The sequence below is a fragment of the Panthera tigris genome, chromosome B4 (genome assembly GCF_018350195.1).
Source record: "Panthera tigris isolate Pti1 chromosome B4, P.tigris_Pti1_mat1.1, whole genome shotgun sequence".
Taxonomy (NCBI): Eukaryota; Metazoa; Chordata; class Mammalia; order Carnivora; family Felidae; genus Panthera; species Panthera tigris.
Window position 1 is genome coordinate 4,587,803 of NC_056666.1, and position 20,696 is coordinate 4,608,498.

Below are 20,696 nucleotides of genomic sequence, written 5' to 3' on the forward strand. Positions count from 1 at the left end.
TAACCAAAACGCTTAGGGTAAAGAAATCTGAAGGCTGAGAAGGTCTACGTTTGATAAGTGAGGTACAATCAGTGATCTTCAAGATAAAGGTGTCACTAGAAAGGTGGGGGAGACAGCTTACAACTGCTGAGGACTGAGAGGACGGCATGCAGGCATCATATGTATATATTCCTTGGAGAAGCCTGGCAGAGCGGAAAGATGTGAGAGTATGTTATGGGGGAAGTAGAATCTAGAAAAAGGGATTGATGTTTTGAAGGAAGAGACCTGGACATACAAGTAAGGAAAACAACAACAACAACAACAACAAAATCAGTGGAGACAGAGACCGAATATACAAAGGGGACTGAAGGAGTGAGGTCTTCTAGAAGGGAGGAGTCAAGAGAAGGTACAAAAATGACAGATGTCCTTGCAACATCTGTCAGACAGACAGAGTAGCAGAGCTACTCCTCTGGGTATGTGCAGATTCAAAACAAGTTCAAGTGTATGAAGAGGAATGGAAGAAGTTAAGAATCAGATGGATGTGATTTCAGTAAAGTAGGAAATAAGGTCATCTCCTGGCATTCTCAACTTAATAAGTATGGGAGTACCTACTCTGTGCCTGGCACTGTAGATACTCAGATGAATAAGAGAGTCCTTGCCTCGAGACCACACGTCAGGATTTCAGGTGATCTCCCTCTTTGAGGAAGAAAAGGCAAATATCATCCCCTCTCAACCCGGGATCCACATCGAAAGGATTTCCAAGGGCAGGTCTTTTGCCAGAAGGAAAATGATCCTAGGTGGAAGTTTGGTAACACAAGGAGAAATGAACAGTACCAGATGGTAACTAGGAAGGTAAATCTAAGCAGACACCCAGTTTAAAACAGCAGCAAAGATAGTCCATGCCTTGTAAGGTTTAAAATACATACGGCAGTGATGGGGGGTGGGAGGGAGGGGAGGGTGGGTGATGGGCACGGAGGAGGGCACCTGTTGGGATGAGCACTGGGTGTTGTATGGAAACCAATGCAACAATAAATTTCATATTAAAAATAAATAAATAAATAATAAAATAAAATACACACGGCCCTACAATATAAGGCAACAATACACAAAAGACAGGCGGATGGTAACTGAGTGGAAATGTTCTATGGTTTTTTCAGTGTCCAGGAAGTGGCAGAAACATGATGCTAATGAGTCAAGTTTGAATGTTGTGTCACTAAAAGAAAAAAATGAATGTTTAATGAATGGTGAGGAAACATGAATAATACAAATACCTGGTAAATCTAATATCACGTATGGCATATGGAGGCATGTGGCATCACAAGTGAATCAAATCTTAGACTCACAAAATCTTGGGACTGGCAAGGACCTGGAGAAGTAACTGTATTCAAGGCACGGATTTTAAGATGTGGGGAGGTATACATTTCAAAATCACATAGTTGTAACAATGCCACGACTTATACGCTGTACCATTTGGTAATAAACTTTATTAAAAAAAAACAAAACAGTCTAGAGACTAGTATTTGCATTTTGATGACTACGTCTTGGGAGACCTAATCCTAAAACTCACCGGTATGTGGACTATCCATTATATTTAGGTCATCAAATATCTTTATTTACTACTTAATAAGAGACAATATTGGACACATAGGTTGGTTGAAAAATGGAGCCCCGTAAATTTGGATATTGGCAGAGGGATCCTTCAAGTATTGAAGGTTTTCTTTCACCCTTAAATACAGAGCCACACAACCCACTGTGGTCTATGTTGGATTTGCTGAAAGTGACCACAGAGAGCACCGAATCACTCCTTTCTTTGTAGAAAAAAGTTTTCTTTTCTTTTTTCTTTTTTCCTTTCCTCCAAATATTTGATCACAGCAAGTCAGAGATATAGGAATGAGAATCGTATTCCTTTCCCTGTTACTATGCTGAAGTCTTGGCACATCTTAGGAATAACAGGCCTCGGGGTCCAAAGGGAACTCTGGTACGAAGTCGTTTTAGTATCAGTGGAGGCTCAGCCCTTGGCAGGGGGCCTCGGAAGTAGAGTCCGAAGCGGATCCAGCCAAATGCTCAGAGACTTGAGGACTGAGCAAAAACTCACCGATGGCTGGGCTGGGGAAAACCGTATCTTGACAGACAGGCATGTCTTAAGGTGTGGAGACGTCATTTCCACCAAACTGTGCTCACTGGCCTCCGTGGTGGCAACGTGTGAGCGGAAAGCAGGCAAAACGGTCCATCGTGCGAATGGAGCTCCTGAAGGCCACATCCCAGGGCGGTGAGGTCAGTACCTAAAAGCATCTACCAGGAAACCAGTAAAGGTGGAGGGACCATTCTGGGTCTTGGCATAGGCAAGGAGATGGTAATGCAGCAGTTTGGCAAACCTCTCAATAGGACACCCGACTTTACGCCTTCAGCCAAGGCTTTGGCATCTATTACCCTCAGAGTATCTGCCCGAACCAAAAGCCCTGACCACGCTGAGGCCAAGAGAGGACACAGGAGGACCAGGGCTGTAAGGTAAACACCACAGCTGATGGAGGCACCTGGAAACTACCATCAGCTCAAGAGCAAGACTTTGCAGTATCTAGTTCACCTTCCAACAATTAGGCAGACTAAATATCGTGAATTATAAAAAAAAAAAGTGGCTGATGGTTTTACTGCATTTATAGCTATTTTTTCCATTTTGAGTTATAGCTGGTTTGAAAGTGGGATAATTTAGTACCAAAAATGAATTCCATTATGTGTTTTTTGTTTTTTGTTTTTAACTTCCAACTCTTGGGTCATCATGCCCTCTCCAGTCCCCAGGGCTTCTCACCCAGCAAGTCCACAGCGAAGCTCAAGATTATGCATGTTTTCCCCCAAACCTCTCAACTGGGTCTGATGCAGGGCTCTGCCAGCCACACTTCGAGAACATCTCTTCAAGGATGGGGAGCCGAGGGAGCTCACTTTCACCTTCTGACCCACAGGATCACAGATGCAAATGTTTGAAAGACCCGGGGTGCCTGGGTGGCTCAGTGGGCTAAGCCTTCGACTTCAGCTCAGGTCATGATCTCGTGGTTTACGGGTTCAAGCCCTGTGTCGGGCTCTGTGCTGACAGCTCAGACCTGGAGGCTGCTTCAGATTCTGTGTCTCCCCCCTCTCTCTGCCCTTCCCTCCTCACGCTCTATCTCTCTCTCCTTCAAAAATAAATCAACGTTAAAAAAAAATGTTTGAAAGACCCAAGAATATTCTTGCTACTGGTTTGTTTGTATAAACAGCAAACTGAGACGTTAAGGCCCACATTTGGAAGAAAGAAAAGAATGATACTGAAAATATTCATTATTTAATCAACGTACAAAACATAGGCACGGGGGAAATAACAGTAATAATTAACATGTGCTGTTTTACACCTCAGGAAAGGGAAAGCAAGAGCACTGGCTTTAGGGGTTCATGGTCTTTCGTTGCAAAAGCCAAGAATAGAGCTAGGTTTCCATTATGAGAAAAAAAAAAAGAAGGAAAGAAACATAGATGTGATCCAGTAGCTTGAAGGACCCCAAACCTGAAAGGTTCAAGGGAGCCGTGCTGAACTCCACTACAGACAAGGAAATCTGAGCCATTGTTGGAACCGAGCCATCTCATCTAGCGTGGAACTCAGGGTCTTGCTTGATTCGGTTTCCAGTTTCTTCTAATGGGGACATCTACCCGCGAGGCGTAAATAGTGTCCTGAAAAGAAAGCACGGGCTTTGATGGAGTCTTCATCCTCACCGGCCACATTTGCCTCAGGGACTTTGCCCCACTTCTTCGTAATCCTTCTCCAGGGCTGCCAAGTCTTTCCTGGCCTCTAAGAACTCGCCTTCGTCCATGCCTTCTCCGACGTACCAGTGTAAAAACGCCCTCTTGGCGTACATGAGGTCGAACTTGCGGTCCAGGCGGGCCCAGGCCTCCACGACCGCCGTGGTGTTGCTCAACATGCACACAGCCCGCCGGGCCTCGGCCAGGTCCCCTCCTGGCGTCACCGTGGGTGGCCGGCTGTTGATGCCCACCTTGAAACCGGTTGGACACCAGTCTACGAACTGCACAGAGCTCCTCAGCTTCGTGGCTGCAATGGCTGCATTCACATCTTTAGGGACCACGTCCCCTCTGTAGAGGAGGCAGCAGGCCATGTACTTCCCCAGCCGAGGGTCGCACTTGATCAGCTGATTGGAGAAGTCAAAGCAAGCAGCGGTGATGTCGGACACGGAGAGCTCCTCGTGGTAGGCGCTGTCGGCAGAGACGATGGGGGCAAAGGCTGTCACGGGGAAATGTATTCTCGGATACGGGACGAGGTTGGTCTGGAATTCAGTCAGGTCCACATTCAAGGGCCCTTCAAACCGGAGGGAAGCAGTAATGGAAGAGACCGCCTGACCTATCAGCCTATTAATGTTGGCATAGGAGGGGCGTTCGGCACCGAGTTTGTGGTGGCAGATGTCATAGACGGCCTCGTTGTCCACCATGAAGGTGCAGTCCAAGTGCTCTAGGGTGGAGTGGGTGGTGAGGACGCAGTTGTAAGGTTCTACGACAGCAGTGGAGATCCTGGGGGCCGGATAGACCGAGAACTCCAGCTTTGTCTTCCTGCTATATTCTGCCGCGAGCCTCTCCATTAAGAGGGATGTAAATCCCGATCCAGTCCCGCCTCCAAAGCTCCGGAAAATCAAAAATCCCTGGAGCCCACTGCAGTGCTCCGCCTGGGGAAGTAAAGGAGACGTGAGAATGGGCCCAACGAAGCCAGAAGCAGTGAGAGGGGACACTACAAGCTCCCCCGAACAAACAAAACCTTCACAAAGGACTGGTCAACCGTGATCGACGCCACGGTAACACGTGCGAGCGTGCGGAGTAGGGGAAGCGCTTTAGAATTTTACTGTAGGCAAAACCTGAACATCCACCTGTCATTAGCTGCCCTCCACGGATTTATCTGCATGTGATCTAAAGCAAGGTCTTTATCAGTAACAAAGACAAGAAAATGACTGGCAAAATACTGAAGCAACAGATCCCTCCCCCTCCGCCAGTAGATGAAGTACTTATCACCTCTATACCCAGTCTACTCTGTGGGTGTAAAAGGCATCGCGTTACTTAAGGATTATGTCAAACACCGAAACAGGTCCTAGACAAAGGATTCTCCAGATCCCCGAAGAGCTGACTGTTCGTAAGTAGGGTAACTCATCTCCAGGTAGGATACGCCTCTTGTTAACTTCACAAATAGTGGGATGCTACTGGAAAAGGACGAGTGTCCAGATGCTTTGGAAGTCTGTGATAACAAGATAAGCCACGAGTTGGGCAGAAGCAAGAGTGGAAGGGGGCTAATCCTTAAAAAGAAGGACCTCCTGCCATTTGTACAGCACGGATGGATGTTAAGGGCATTACGCTAAGTGAGGGAAGTCAGACATAGAAAGCCAGATACTGTATCATCCCATTTGTATGCATGGATCAAACTCATAAAAAGGGAAAGAACAGTGTCTGCCAGGGGCTGTGGGTGGGGGCAACCCGGAGTCAACGGTTGCAGGGCAGAAACTTTCAGTTAGAAAGTGAATGAGTTCTGGGCATCGAGCGGGCAGCATGGTGACTCTAGTCCACAATACTGTATTGTATGCTTGAAAGCTGCTAAGAAATGGGGGGCCTGGGTGGCTCCGTCAGTTGAGCGACCGACTTCAGCTCAGGTCATGATCTCCCGCGGTCACGGGTTCAAGCCCCACGTTGGGCTCTGGAGCCTGCTTCAGATTCTGTGTCTCCCTCTCTCTCTGCCCCTCCCTCCCTCGCACTCTCTCTCTCTCTCTCAAAAATAAAGAAGCATTAAAAAAACTAAAATAAAAAAAGGAAGTTGCTAAGAGAGATCTTAAACGCTCTTACCACACGCACACACGTTAACCATATTCCCGCAATCGCTGTACAGGACAGGTGTATAAAATCATCACATGTACACCTTGAATTTACGCAATGTTGCGTGTCAGTTAGACCTCAATAAAGCAGTGGGGGAAAAATAAAACATTTCCCCATAAATCTAAAAAAAAAAACAAAACCCAAAAAAGAGTAGATGGGGCTGTATATAACAAGGGTAAACGGTCTCTTCGGCCCTTCCTACAGAACAAAGCGTAATCAGAACCAACATACGGTGGCTTCTCGACTTTGCGCATCCGCAGGAAGCTCCAAGGGGAGAGGCTGGGTGCCGTGATACCTGTGCTAGAAAATGCCAGTCCCTTGGGAGGTGGGGCCCAGGCACCGGGGCACCTGTCTAGGGAGAGGGGAGCCACTTGCCAGCTTTCGGATCCTCTCCAGCACGAGGTCGATGATGCCCATGCCGACAGAGTAGCGGCCTCGGGCGTAGTTGTTTGCCGCGTCTTCCTTCCCGCTGACGAGCTGCTCCGGGGGAAGAGCGAGCGCTGCTGGCCGGCCCGGATCCCATCTGCAGGGGGAGACGAGGTCAGCGCGCTCCCATCTGCAGGGGGAGAGGCGCTCAGCGCGCTCCCATCTGCAGGAGGAGACGAGGTGGGCATGCTCCCATCTGCAGGGGGGCACGAGGTCAGCGTGCTCCCAGGGGCAGGGGGAGACGAGGTCAGCACGCCCTGCTCCGAATTCTTGCACGGCCCAGGACCCCGACTGCTCCGTCCTCCCGTGTGGTGGACAAATGGCCTGAAACCACGGAATCACCCTTCCTTAGTCTAGGGACGGGTATCATTATTCTCAGATAAGCAGAGAGTATGTTTCCCTATCACACACCCTTCATCAGTTCCTTAGGGCTGCCGTGACAAATGACAACAAATTGGGTGGCTTCAGACGAGAGAAATCTGTTCTCTCACAGCTCAGGAAGTCGCACATCAGGGTGTTAGCAGTGCTGGTCCCTTCCGGAGGTGACAGGGAGAGGCTGTTCCATGCCACTCTTCTGGCTTCTGGTGACCTTTGCCAGTTTGGGGAGTTCCTCTGAGTGTACCTGCATGACCCCAGTGCCTGCCTCTGTCACACGTGCCATTCCCCCTGCCGTGTCCCCTCTTCTTCCCATAAGGACGCAGACCGTGGGATGTAGGGCCGACCCCCATCCAGTGTGACCCCATCTTAACTCAGTACAGCTGCAAAGACCTTATTTCCAAATGAAGTCACATTCTGAGGTTCTAGGTGGACACAAATATTTAAGAGACACTATTCACACCCATCACACACCCTGGGATCACGCTGGCATTTCAAGGCCAAGTACCTCTATCCACAAATGGCCAACTGCGTGCCAGCAAAGCAAGGAAAAGCGTACCAATCTAAATCATTAGTAGTATGCAAGGAAAGAGGCTTTAACAAGGAAGGTGTGGCCAACTCAAACACTCACACAACTCAAATGCAGTTAACATAAATGCCTAAAACAGGGAAACGGGTTACGATACTGGCAATCTTCAGTACAACCAAGCGCAACTCCTGCCTACTTTTGTTGCCTTTTAGAAACCTGGGCAGCATGAGGAAATACCAAGACACATGTGTCCCAGGTCCATGTCCCGCTCCCCAAATTTAGAACCATCTACATAGCGCGCTTCCTGAAGAATTATGTTGGAGGGCTAAGCAGGCTCTGGGGACACTGCCCTGGTTACGGCGGGACACTGCACGGCAGCAAGGGCGTGTGTCCAAGAATCCGATTCCTGCATTCAGGTTCTCCTTCCCCATTCAGCTATGGGGCAGTCACTTACCATCCCTAAGCCTCCACTGTCGCATCTCACAAACACGGATAATAACAAGACCTGCCCCATTGAACTGTTACAAGGATTAAATGAGATCACAGGGCACAACGCATGGCCCACAGGAAACCATTATAAATAATAATGATACAGGGGCGCCTGGGCTCAGTCGGTTGAGCTCCCGACCTCGGCTCAGGTCATGATCTCGCGGTTGACGGGTTCGAGCCTGGCATCGGGCTCTGCGCTGACAGCTGGAAGCCTGGAGCCTGCTTCCGATTCTGTGTCTTCCTCTCTCTCTGCCCCTGCCCCGCTCGTGCTCTGTCTTCTCTCTCTCTCTCTCAAAAATAAAAACATTGGGGCGCCTGGGTGGCTCAGTCGGTTGAGCGTGTGACTTCAGCTCAGGTCATGATCTCGCAGTCCGTGAGTTCGAGCCCCGCGTCGGGCTCTGTGCGGACAGCTCAGGGCCTGGAGCCTGTTTTGGATTCTGTGTCTCCCTCTCTCTCTGACCCTCCCCCATTCATGCTCTGTCTCTCTCTGTCTCAAAAATTGACAAAAAAATTGAAAAAAAATTGAAAAAAAATTATAAAAAAAAATAAAAACATTAAAAAAATTTTTTTAAATGATGATACAATTAGCTCAGGATATGTATTTATGCAAATACCACATTGGTCCCGTCACCAGATACCTATAGTTCATTTCAGAAGATCACTGCCTAAGAGGAAATGAGCCAATGTCTAAGAACAAGATGGCTCTCTCAACTCACCTTGTTCCCCTGCACATCACCATGAATTTCTAAACCACAATTTTGTACACCAAATAGTTAAATCTACCAAAATTTATTTAAATGAGTTTTAACATACGCACACCAAAAACAAACAAAAAACCCAAAGTTAAGGTTTTTAGAAGATACTTATAAACAAGATAGAAGTGGGCATATAATTCTGGGTGGACTCTGCTTTTCACCTAAAAGTCTAAGGCTGAATTCAGCCTAAGAAGGGAATTTATGGCATTCTGGAAGCCCGGTTCTTCATGGTAGTGTCCAGTTGAGATTCTGAAGGTAGTTCATAAATTCTTTCAGTAAAATCGACTTTTCCAGAGATCAGTGATTATAGCACTGCCATTCGTGAGCACACCCAAACTGTCCGCTCCTTTCCTGGCACCTTTTCCACTTTGCTCAGAGACACGAGTGATCTGGCCCAGCGTCTTTACCTAACCAGCACCCTCAGGAAGTGAAGTGGTTTTTAAAAAGGATGATTTGACATTCCTTGCTTCCTTATTTCCAAAGCTGTTCGGCCCCACTCCACCTGAAATCCTTACAACTGTCTCCCCCCAAATCTTAAAGTTGCCAAAGCCTTTCTCCAACCACACCTCCTAGCCCACGACCCAGCCCGATGGTCTTTCTGTACCACTGCCCCCCTACTCGGCCCCAAGTTCCTGCCACACGGAACTCCTGTGACACGTGCAGGTTCCTCCAGGCCTCTGTGAATCTGCCAGTGCTGCTCCCTCGGGAGAAGACATTGGATGGCTCTCTAGTTACTCGTCCCTTCCTCGGGGATACCTCTGCACCTTGCAGACATTTCTATTGTTACTAGGTGGCATCGTACAACACTGACATTTTTTAGATAAAAAATAATCAACCGCTGGCAACTTTATATGGTTCAGCTTAACACAGGTGTTCGTGTTGCTACCACCATTTACATTGTCTTCTCCGCTAGCTTATGCTGTTTCGTTGTTGTTGTTGTTAAAAGAGAATGGCTCTTCAAAGCATGAGAGACTCTTAAAAACTGAGAACAAACTGAGGGTTGATGGGGGTGGGAGGGAGGGGAAGGTGGGTGATGGGCATTGAGGAGGGCACCTGCTGGGATGAGCAGTGGGTGTTGTATGGAAACCAATGTGACAATAAACTTCATATATTGAAAAAATAAAAAAAATAAAAAATAAAAAAAAAAAAAGAGAATGGCTCTTATTAGTATGCAAATCTGGGGTCAAACCCAGTTCTACCCTCAAAAGTTCAACGATCTAAGGCAAGTTCCAGAACCTGCCCAAGACTGGGTGGCTTCATCTGTTAACTGAGGATAACAAGGTTTCCTGACAGAATACTAAAGGGATTATAGGAAAATATCCGTGCAGTTCCTCACTGATACATGGTACTGCTATGGACTGAATGTTCGTGTCTCCCCAAGATCTGTCTTGAATAGGTGTTGAAGCCCTAACCCCCGGTGTGATGGTGTGTGTGGGGAGGTCACCGGGCCATGGGGGTGGGGCCCTCGTGAATGGGGTTAGTGCCCTCGTCAGAGGACAGAGAGCGGATCTCTCTCTCTGCTATATGAGGACATGGCAAGAAGGTGGCCATCTGCAAAGCCAGAAGACAGCGCTCATCAGACACCGACCACGCTGCCACCCTGGTCTTGAACTTCCAGCCTCCACAACAGCGAGAAATAAATTTCCACCGTTTAACCCCTAGTCTACGATATCTTGTCACAACAGCCTGAACTCACTAGGACGGCAGCAGGGAAGGGATCAATATTCATTCATCTGTCTACTCCCATTACCTAGATGGATGAATGTTCATTGAATTTTGCTAAATTCCTTCTCACCACGACCTTGTGCTCCCGGTAGTTTCTTTTCCCACTCCTCCTCCCTTCGTGTTACTTTCACGGGTCTGCTTACACAGCCTGGCCCTGCGACGGGTGATCAGAGCCAGAGGCTTGCCGCCCGCCCCAAATCCCTCCTCGCCTGGTCCCCACCTCACGGGCACCATCCACCCCAGCTTTGCTCTCAGCCCCTTCAGACTCACACTTGGCACACTCCTCACACGTCACTTGACCCTCTGTCCTCCTCTCCAAACGTGTCTTAAATCTCTACTCCTATCTCCAAGGTCTCACACACCATCACCCCATTATTCCAATCAGAACTCCTCAATGAGCACCTTCCTCCCCATCACAAAATCCTTGGTCACTACCCCAGAGAAGAGAGGGAAGGAGGAGAAGAACGACCCACCCTCTCAGTCATGGGGCCCCTCACCCACTCTGAACCATCCCTCCCTCCCCTCTCTCCCTTGTTCTGCCTATGAATATCTTTAGTAGAATTCTACTCCACAAACACAACCTACACTTACCTTTCCTTTACTCAAAACCATTCAGGCTGGCTTTGGAGAACATCAGCCACTTTCACAGCTTTTTAGTACTAACTCTATCGAGTAACTTTTCACTGAACACCTCTGGTTCCCCATCTTCTAAGGGGAAGGGACCAACCTGCAGACCCTTCAAATTCCTCATGCCCAAAACTAGGTCGCCTTCTGGAATTCCTACCTCATTTCTCAACCCCATTATTGAAACAGCGAAATCTGGGAGACACCCCTGAATTCTCTCAAGAACATCCATTGGCAAATGATCCATTCCTGTTTCTTTTTTTATTTTTTTTTAAAGTTTACTTACTTATTTTGAGAGAGAGAGAGAGAGAGAGAGAGAGAGAGAGACAGCGCACAAGCAGGGGAGAGGCAGAAAGAAAGAATCCCAAGCAGGCTCTGTGCTGTCAGCACAGAGTCTGACACGGGGCTTGAACCCACGAACCATGAGATCATGACCTGAGCTGAAATTGAGAGAGTGAGATGCTTAACTGATTGAGTCACCCAGGCGCCTCAATCCTCTACTGTTTAGACCCCTCTCAAATTGGTATTCTCCATTCCAGTCCATCCAACACAAAAATCTTGTAACTTAATCTACTCTCTTTCTAGATCAGTACTTGGCACAGAGCAGGTGCTAAAGAAATATTGAATACAGGAATGAATACATCTCTGTGATTAATATTACTGAAGTATAGTTCTAAACCTGCCATTCCCTTGCTCTAAGTCTTTTTATTTCCCATCAGATTCATACCACACATATTATTCAAGGAAATTCCATAGTCTGCCTCCATGCCAGTTTAAGTCTTCTGTGACTCCACTGTATCAACATCCTCTCCATTTTCAAGCAGAAACAATATTCACAGGTGTCTGAGTGTGTCTTTGCTCGTGTTTTCCATTCTCTTTCATCTGTGAACTGTTAAAAGTCCTCTTACCCCGTCTTCAAGATTCAGATGGACTATCACTTTGTCCATCAAGTCTTTTCTGATCTCTTCCAGAGAGGTAAGGCTCTCGCCCTCTCTTCCTTCAGCTCGCCCTCTCTTCAAGGCCTTCCTTGACATTCTTTTAGAAAAAGCACCTCCTACCACTTGGACAACATTCCCTACCCTTACGGCTCTGCCTTATTTTTCCCCATCCACCGATCACCATCAGGCACACTATTTGGTTTTTATAGAATTGCCCGCCACTAGAATATGGGCTCCATGAAGAGTACGACTACATACACCTCCAATGTCAAGGACAGTGCCTCACACGTATGAGGCTCTCTTAGTTGCTGAAGAGAACAAGGAAAATCAGCACCTTCTCCTCCAAGCCGGAGCATATGCCTCTTTGTTTGGGCCAGCTCCGGACCCTCTCTTTATGCTATATTCCAGAGGACTGGGGAATTTCTTCTGGTTTCTTCCTGCCTCCTAGCTCTTCCCTGACTTGCTCAGCTCCTGATCCCAGGTCTTAAACCTCCAACTGGCCCAGCGTCTTCGGATTGGCACAAGTTAAAATACCTGCTACAATATTCATAATTCTGAGATGTGGCCTCTCACGTTGCTTCTTTAGTTACATTTACCGCAGTCCTCTGGGGACATATTCCACTCTGTCCAGGTTTCGGGGATACCAGACTGCAACTGAAGCTCATGGCTGCAAAGTCCCACTTGTCAGAAACAAAAATTCAGATATTCTCTTTGGGCACTGATAACTCAGAGTTCAAATACAACATAACTGCCTCTCTTAGCCTCAGACTAGCTTCGCCTGTTCTTGAAGCCACCGCTATTTCCTATTTTTAATTCTTTCACGTCTAGCAAATACTGAATCTGTCTGCAGGCATCCTGGCTTCAGCGGTTCTCATGTTTCCCTCATAATAATCCTTTCCAGCTTCTGCTTCCCACGGGCACCAATCAACCTTCAGTGTGATACTTGATCTGACATCGTTCTGATCAGGAAATGAACTCTAATCCAGCACGTACAGACTGCATTTTCCAAGGATGGCCACCAGAGTATTTCTCATCTCACGTGTGCTTCTCAGACCTCGCTCTTGGTGCATCAAGAGGTGAGGTCTTATATTCCCTTCCTCGGTGGATCTCTGTTTGTAATGGCCTTGACCCAGCGAAGAACAGCAGGTCAACACCCTTCCAAGCCTAGAGTATTAAAATGCCATGGACTTCAGCCTTGTGCTCCTGGGATGCTTGCTCTTGGAACCCCACTGCCGTGCTGAGGAAGTCTCGGCAGCCCGCGGGGAGGCCTGTGGCCCCCACAGCCCTGACCCAGCTCTTAGCCAACAAGCCAGCACCAACTTGCCAGCCATGAGGGTGAAACACTTCCAAAGTGGATCCTCCAGGGGCGCCTGGGTGGCTCGGTCGGTTGAGCGTCCGACTTCGGCTCAGGTCACGATCTCACGGTTTGTGAGTTCGAGCCCCGCGTCGGGCTCTGTGCTGACAGCTCAGAGCCTGGAGCCTGCCTCGGATACTGTGTCTCCTTCTCTCTCTGACCCTCCCCCGCTCTCTCTCTCTCTCTCTCTCTCTCTCAAAAATAAATACACATTAAAAAAAAAAAATAAAAAAAGAATTCTTCAAAGTGGATCTTCCAGCTCCAACTTGAGCCTCCTTAGGACACCCTGTAGAGCAGAGAGGAGCACTGCCCTCTGAGTCCCGTCCAAACTGTAGAGTCATGGACAAAATAGCGATCATTATTGTTTCAAACCACTAATTTTGGAGGCAGTTTATTACACAGCAGTAAATAATTGATGCATAATATCAAACCCAAATCCACCCTCCTCTCCAGCCTTTCCAAGTCAGTAAGACCCCTTCCTCCCCCCAGCATTTCTGTAGACCCATTTCAAGTGCTTACTCAAGTCTTCCATTAATAATCATAACGTTGTATTCACTTCCCCCACAATTAGAAGATTTATTTGGCTCCTTGCCTCTTTGGAATCATGTTCGGGTCATGCCAAATTTCAGATTCTTTGTCAGAAGCTTCTAGCAACTGGCTTTCCAACCCAGGAAAAGATCTGATCTTCTGCTACAACAGATGTGTGTGGAGAAACTCACAAGGTTCGAATGTGTTTTATCACGTAGGAAAAGAGAGCTAAGCTAGCACGCCCTCTGGGTATGTTTCATGCTGATCACCTTACGTGGTCATGAGTGACCTTCTAAATTTAAAAAGGGTCCCTATGATCCTGTTGAGATAGATCCAGTGTAATCTGACGATCCCAGGCACTCGTACTGGGTTTGTTTGCTGTGGTTGTGGACCTGGTTAAGCACACTAGAATGCCAGCCCCACATTACCTATAACAGTTGGCTCCAGGTCCGTGAAGAGGGCTCTGGGCACGTGCTTCCCGGCTCGGGTCTCACTAAAGAAGGCATTGCAAGACGCGCCCATATGTTCCATTTTAGCATTCTCCACCTGATCCTTTTTACTGTCGAGAACAACGCCGTCTGGCTGGATTCCATGTTCCAGGCAGTAGAGTTCCCAGCAAGCATCCCCAATCTGGATGCCAGCTTGGCCAACGTGAATGGAAAGGCACTCCCTCTGAAATAAGCCATAGTAAGTTAGAACGAAGCGGGCCCTCTTAGGTAACACACGCTCTGTCCCTCAGTAATTCTGCTCACAATTGAGAGAAACCAACTAGCTGAAGCCAGCAACAGAAATGTATTATAAAGCTAATGAAAAGAGTCTCACAGAAAGCAAAAACCAGGCTGCAGGTAAGCTGTAGGAACAATTAACCCATGGACTCCAATTTCACTAAAAGGTTTCTTTCAACAATGTAATTTAAGCGCCTATTGTACAATGGGGCTAAGAATGAGGTAAGGCTATATACATGTTAAATACCATATATGTATAAAATCAAGCTGCCTCACCCAGAAAAATAGCTGCTAGTTACTGGAAAGGAATAAACCCCGCCCCCTCAAAAATCAATTTATAACCTTGACACGTATTAAGACCCAGTGCACTTCAAAGTGCTACCTTTTCATATCTTGAGATTTTATATTTACTATTCAGATGTGCTCTGAATAAGGAAGGATGTTCTAAGCATAAAAGTAGTGGAAAATTTACCAAGGAAACTTACATGTAAGGGATTTAACAACCCAGAAATGTTTAGACTCAATACTGTAATAAACAAACAAAAATGTTGATGTATGTAAAAAATAACTTACATATAGTCCTTCACATTAAGGGCTATAGATAAGGCAATTTTATATACATTAATTAAAAAAAAAAAACACTTGTGGGGTGCCTGGCTGGCTCAGTCAGTAGAGCACGTGACTCTCAATCTTGGGGTTGTGAGTTTGAGCCTCACGTGGAGGGTAGAGGTTACTTTAAAATAAAATCTTTTTTCCCTAGACTTCAAAAGTTTTTTATTTTATTTTATTTTATTTATTTCATTTCATTTCATTTTATTTTGTTTTATGTTATATATATTTTACCACAACAAAATTTTAAAAAACACCTCAAAACCCTAGCATAAGGTATACTCCATAAAAGTAATTTTTTTGTTTATACTTCTGGAAATTTCCCACATATACACATACGTACTTAAAAACACTCAGAAGCGTAACATACATGTTACTATACATCGGGTTTCTTTTTTACCTATTAATACATGTTGGAGAGCTAACCATTTGTTTGCATAAAATAGTTTATTTTTATTTGTATGTATTTAATTTTTTTTTCTTTAATTTGAGAGAGAGTATGCGCGTAAGTGGGGGAGAGGGTCAGAGGAGGAGAGAGAGAAAATCCCAAGCAGGCTCCACGACCAGCACACAGCCCAATGTAGGGCTCGATCTAATGACCCTGGAATCATGACCTGAGCCAAAATCACGAGTCAGATGCTCAACCAACTGAGCCACCCTGGTGCACCCATCCCCAAAATAAAATCTTAAAAAAAAAAAAACCCACTTATGATACCTAGTAGGTAAATAGGCAAATGACATACATAGGTGGATTATTAAGAAAAGAGTCTCAAATACAAAGATTTAGGCACACTGGCACTCACAGCATTATTTCAAAAGTGAAAATCAAGAACCAGTCTACATTCATGTATCGTTGGGCATTTTAGAAAGGGTTAAGTAACCCTTGAATATTTTTGACATGGGAAATGCTTATGATAAATTATCAAGTAAAAAAGTATGTAAGTTGTATAGTTGTATACAAAGTATGATATCAAATACATTAGAAAGTAAGCATAGAAAGATATTGTTTTAAGTTTTTAATTTATTTATTTTGAGAGACAGAGAGAGCGCAGGTGGGGGAGGGGCAGAGAGAGAGGAAGAATCCCAAGCAGGATCTGCACCGACAGCACACAGCCAGACACGGGGCTCGAGCCGACAAACAGTGAGATCATGACCTAAGCCGAAATCAAGAGTCGAACGCTTAACCGACTGAGCCACCCAGATGCCCCAAAAAGGATCTTTAAAAATGCAAAAAACATTAAATATTAACAGCAGTTGTGTCTGGACAGTGATTATTTTTCTTGTGTAAAGTCTACTGTTTTCTACCACCCCCATTGGCCTCTACTCTCCCTCCTACTTTTAAATCACCATTCACATCTTGTTCTTAAAGGCCACCAACTAACTTTCTTGATAATTTACGCAGACACGAATATTTGCTCCTCTGAGAGAAGGAAAGAAAAAGTTACATCCTGAAAACCGCAAGGACAGCAGTTGGGGATTTGCACGTTGTTGGGTTTCGGTGGCTAGTGGGCATGGGACAGGTCTGAGACTCAACGACAAAAAGACCACTCAGTCCAGGGAGGGAGGGAGGGAGCTCTGGCTGATCACAGCCCTGCAGTCAGACTTGGGACTCTGTTCCTGTTCCCGCTGCATAAAGCCCGTGTACTTTGCCTCCTTGATTCACAAGGTCTGACACAGCCCTCTCTGCTTTTATGAGGGATTCAAGTTCACCGCTTGAATACCACCTCCCCCTTGTTCCTTCTCTGTGCAGCTACGGGTCTCTCGTGACAAAGGCTGTGAGCTCAATTTAGAAAGCACCTCACTAGGGGTGCCTGGGTGGCTCAGTCAGTGAAGTGTCTGACTTCGGCTCAGGTCACAATCTTACGGTTTGTGGGTTCAAGTCCCAGGTCAGGCTCTGTGCTGAAAGATCAGAGCCTGGAGCATGCTCCAGATTGTGTCTCCCTCTCTCTCCCTCTCTCTGTCTCTCTCTCTCTCTCTGTCTGTCTCAAAAATAAATAAACATTAAAAATAAATAAATAAAGCACCTGACTCAGTACCAACCAATATTCCCACCTCTGTATGGCATATAAAAATCAAACAACATGTTCCATCATAAACCAGCTTCTAAGACTCTTAAAGCACAGCCTCATCCCTCCTGTACCTGCTGGGCTTCCAACGATCTCTGCACATCAGCTACTGTAATCAGATCAAAGCTCCCTAAATTTAGGTAACAGTGTCTTCACAAGGTCTGTTACCCAAGTGATTCAGACATAGGCATGATAATGTCATTTTGGGACTCGCCACGAATACTTGGCCCAAGAAGGACCAATCAAGACATAACTGTGTCCCAAAGTACAGAAGGCAATCTATACCTTCTGCTTCTCTTAGCCTTTCCCTCCTTTTGGAGCATCTGCTAAATATTAGTCACACTATAAAATAAGACTGTAAACTGCCCACCAAATACCAATACTGGTAAGTCACCGCACATTCATAAATGCTGCCACCGTGGCTATTTGATTTATTAGGAAGGCACTATTTTCTAATTCACTTTTTATTTTGAGATAAAGACAAGTTGTAGATTCATACATGGTTGTAAGAAACCATAAAGATCTCGTGTACCCCTTACCCATTTCCCCCAGCAGAAATACCTTGCAAGACTACATATATCATACAATATCAATATCACACCCAGAATATTGAAAGTGATTCAGTCAAGACACAGAACGTTTCTGGGACCACAGGGAGCCCCCACATAGGAAGGCATCATTTCTAAGAACAAAACAACTTAAACATCCTTAAAGTGTTGAAGAGAGTCCAAGAGGCTAAGAACATCGAAGATGAATAAGTAGTATGAAAGGCTGCTTCCATTTAAGAATTCAAAATTCTAACATACTAAAAATTACTGAGGCTGGCACATAAGATACTAAAAGGCCAGTGGATCTTAAAAGATGATCCCCAGGCAGGAATTATAAGTAACTATGTTCATTGTTGTCCCCCGAGAACTGAAATCAAGAGAGGACAAGGAGATAGATGTCCGTGTACTTTACCCGGCCACGCATTTATGAGCTTAGCAATGGTGACCTGGGTCTGAAGTCCCCAGAAACTCTACAAGCCTACCTAAAAGTGAAGCAATTTGATTTCTACAGAAAACCCAGCATGCCAGGTCTAAAACAAACATGGAACGAAAGGAAGGAGGGCTCCCTGCTTCCGCACTTCAATTAAGAGCAGTGAACAGGGGCACCTGGGTGGCTCAGTCCAACTTCAGCTCAGGTCATGATCTCACAGTTCATGGGTTCAAGCCCCATGTCAGGCTCTGTGCTGACAGCTCCAAGCCTGGAGCCTGCTTCAGATTCTGCCTCTCTCTCTCTCTTTCAAAATACAAATAAAATTAAAAAAAAAAAATTAAGGAAAAAAGGAGTGAACAACTGCAAATCAACCAAGCTTCTCCTAAAAGCTGCAAAACTACAGATGCATGGGATGAGAGCTTATCCAAATCTGCCTCAAACACAGTTATTGAAAGAAACAAATGGCTTCCTTAAAAATCTCTTCCTTTGTATTAAGACTTTATTAAGGATGGTTTGGTAGTGAAGTGGGCCAAATATGATGGGTAAAATTTGCTACCACACCGAAGCGACAGTGACAACAAGGTAGGGGACCATAGCCACTTACCATGCTGCTCTGGAGGTGCCCCACTGGCCCACGGTAATGACAGAGGCGCACACCCAGGCGGACTTTATCACAGGGCAGGAAATGACTCCACCTGGGGGCTGAGACACCTGCTTCTCTTAAAGGAGTCCAGCCTCCCCTCAGTCTTTCCATTCTCTTTTCTCAAAGGGTCTGTGTGGGACCTGAACACCCTGGGAGAGTCTGTGCACAACTACAGATGACTTAATTGGAGCTTACCCAAATTTGCTTCCAACTCAAGCTTACTTTTGTTCAAAATAACAAATGTCTTCTTAAAAAGATCCTCCTCTCCTATTAAGAATGTATCAAGCATGGATGGGGAAAGATTATGAGTAAAATTTGCTTCAATAGCAATTAGTAAATAGCTAGAAAAATAGCTTTTTCTAGTATATAAGTACTATGTGAATGTCTTCTCCTTAAATAAGATTCAAACAGGGGCATCTGGGTGGCTCTGTTGGTTAAGCATCCAACTTCGGCTCAGGTCATGATCTTGCAGTTCATGGGTTCAAGATCCACATCAGGCTTTGCGCTGACAGCATGGGTCCTGCTGGGGATTCTCTCTCTCCTCTCTCTCTGCACCTCCCCCACTTGCACTTTCTCTCAAAATAAATAAATAAACAAACATTAAAAAAAAAGATGTGTTAAATTTTTCCATTACTATTGTTGACTTGTCTGTTTTTTTCTGACAATTTTTTGACAATTTTTGCTTTATATATTTTGAGGCTATGTTATTGAGAGCATGTAAGTTTTAAATTGTTATATTTTCTGTGGAATTGAAATGTTTTATCATTTTAAAATGACTATGTCTACTAATGATTTTACCTTAAAGTCTTTATTATTGAATATATTTTAAAAAATTTTTAATGTTTATTTTTGAGAGACAGTGAGTGAGAGAGCATGAGAGCATGAGTGCGGGGGTGGGCAGAGAGAGGGAGACACAGAATCTGAAGCAGGCTTCAGGCTCCGAGCTGTTAGCACAGAACCCGACACAGGGCTAGAACCCACGAGCCGTGAGATCATGACCTGAGCCGAAGTCAGATACTTAACTAACTGAGCCACCCAGATGCCCCTTTATTGTTGAATGTTAACATTACTACTTTAATATAGATTTCTTGGTTAGTATCTGAATGATGTCTTTCCCATCTTTTTACATTCTTAAAAATTTAAAAACCTTTCGGTATTGTCATATTTTTATGTGTCTTTTGTAAACATAATGTAACTGATTTTTTTCTATGTATCTTTATTTATTTCTTTTTTTAACATTTACTTATTTTTGAGACAGAGAGAGACAGAGCATGAACGGGGGAGGGGCAGAGAGAGAGGGAGACACAGAATCTGAAGCAGGCTCCAGGCTCTGAGCCATCAGCCCAGAGCCCAACGCGGGACTCAAATTCACGGACTGCGAGATTGTGACCTGAGTTGAAGTCGGACGCTTAACCGACTGAGCCACCCAGGGGCCCCTGTATCTTTGTTTTTTTTTTATTTTGAGAGAGAGAGAGAAAGAGAGAGAGTGAACAAGGGAGGAGCAGAGAGAGATGGAGAGAGAGAATCCTGATCAGGCTCCACACTGTCTGCACAGAGCCTGGCGTGGGGCTCAAACCCACAAACCATGAGCTCATGACCTGAGCAGAAATCAAGAATTGGATGCTTAACCCACTGAGCCACCCAGGCATCCCTCTATGTATCTTTTAATCGAAGAATGTAGTGCACGACATTTAATGCAATAACTAACATAGCTGGGTTTAGATATCTTATTTTGGGCCTTTATCTTGTTTGTCCCCATTTTCTAGGTTATCTTTTGTATCCTTCCTGATCTTCTTTTGAACCATCAAAACGTATTTAAGCATGCAGGGAACTATTGCTGTTGTTTTATAAAATCAACGTTTGCTTTAGACTTCCCCACATATTACCATTTTCTTTGCTTTTCATGCCTTCTCCCATTTCAGAACTTTTTTTTTTTAAACTTCTTCTGCCTGAAGTAAGTCCTTTAGAATTTCCTTGAGTGAAGTCTTTTTCTTTTCTTTTCTTTTCTTTTCTTTTTTTTTTTTTTTTTTTTTTTTTTGCTTTTGTCTGAAATACCTTTATTTCACCCAC

The 20,696-nt window shown here is 45.4% G+C and overlaps 1 protein-coding gene across 1 annotated transcript; it reads right to left on the reverse strand.

Moving 5' to 3' along the window:
- Positions 1 to 3,165: 3,165 nt before the first annotated feature.
- TUBAL3 (tubulin alpha like 3) lies at positions 3,166 to 14,225 on the reverse strand. Its single transcript, XM_015537136.2, is given in 4 exon segments — positions 3,166 to 4,673; positions 6,238 to 6,353; positions 6,356 to 6,385; positions 14,034 to 14,225. Coding segments are annotated over 4 exon segments (1,194 nt in total). The 5' UTR covers positions 14,137 to 14,225; the 3' UTR covers positions 3,166 to 3,728.
- Positions 14,226 to 20,696: the final 6,471 nt, after the last annotated feature.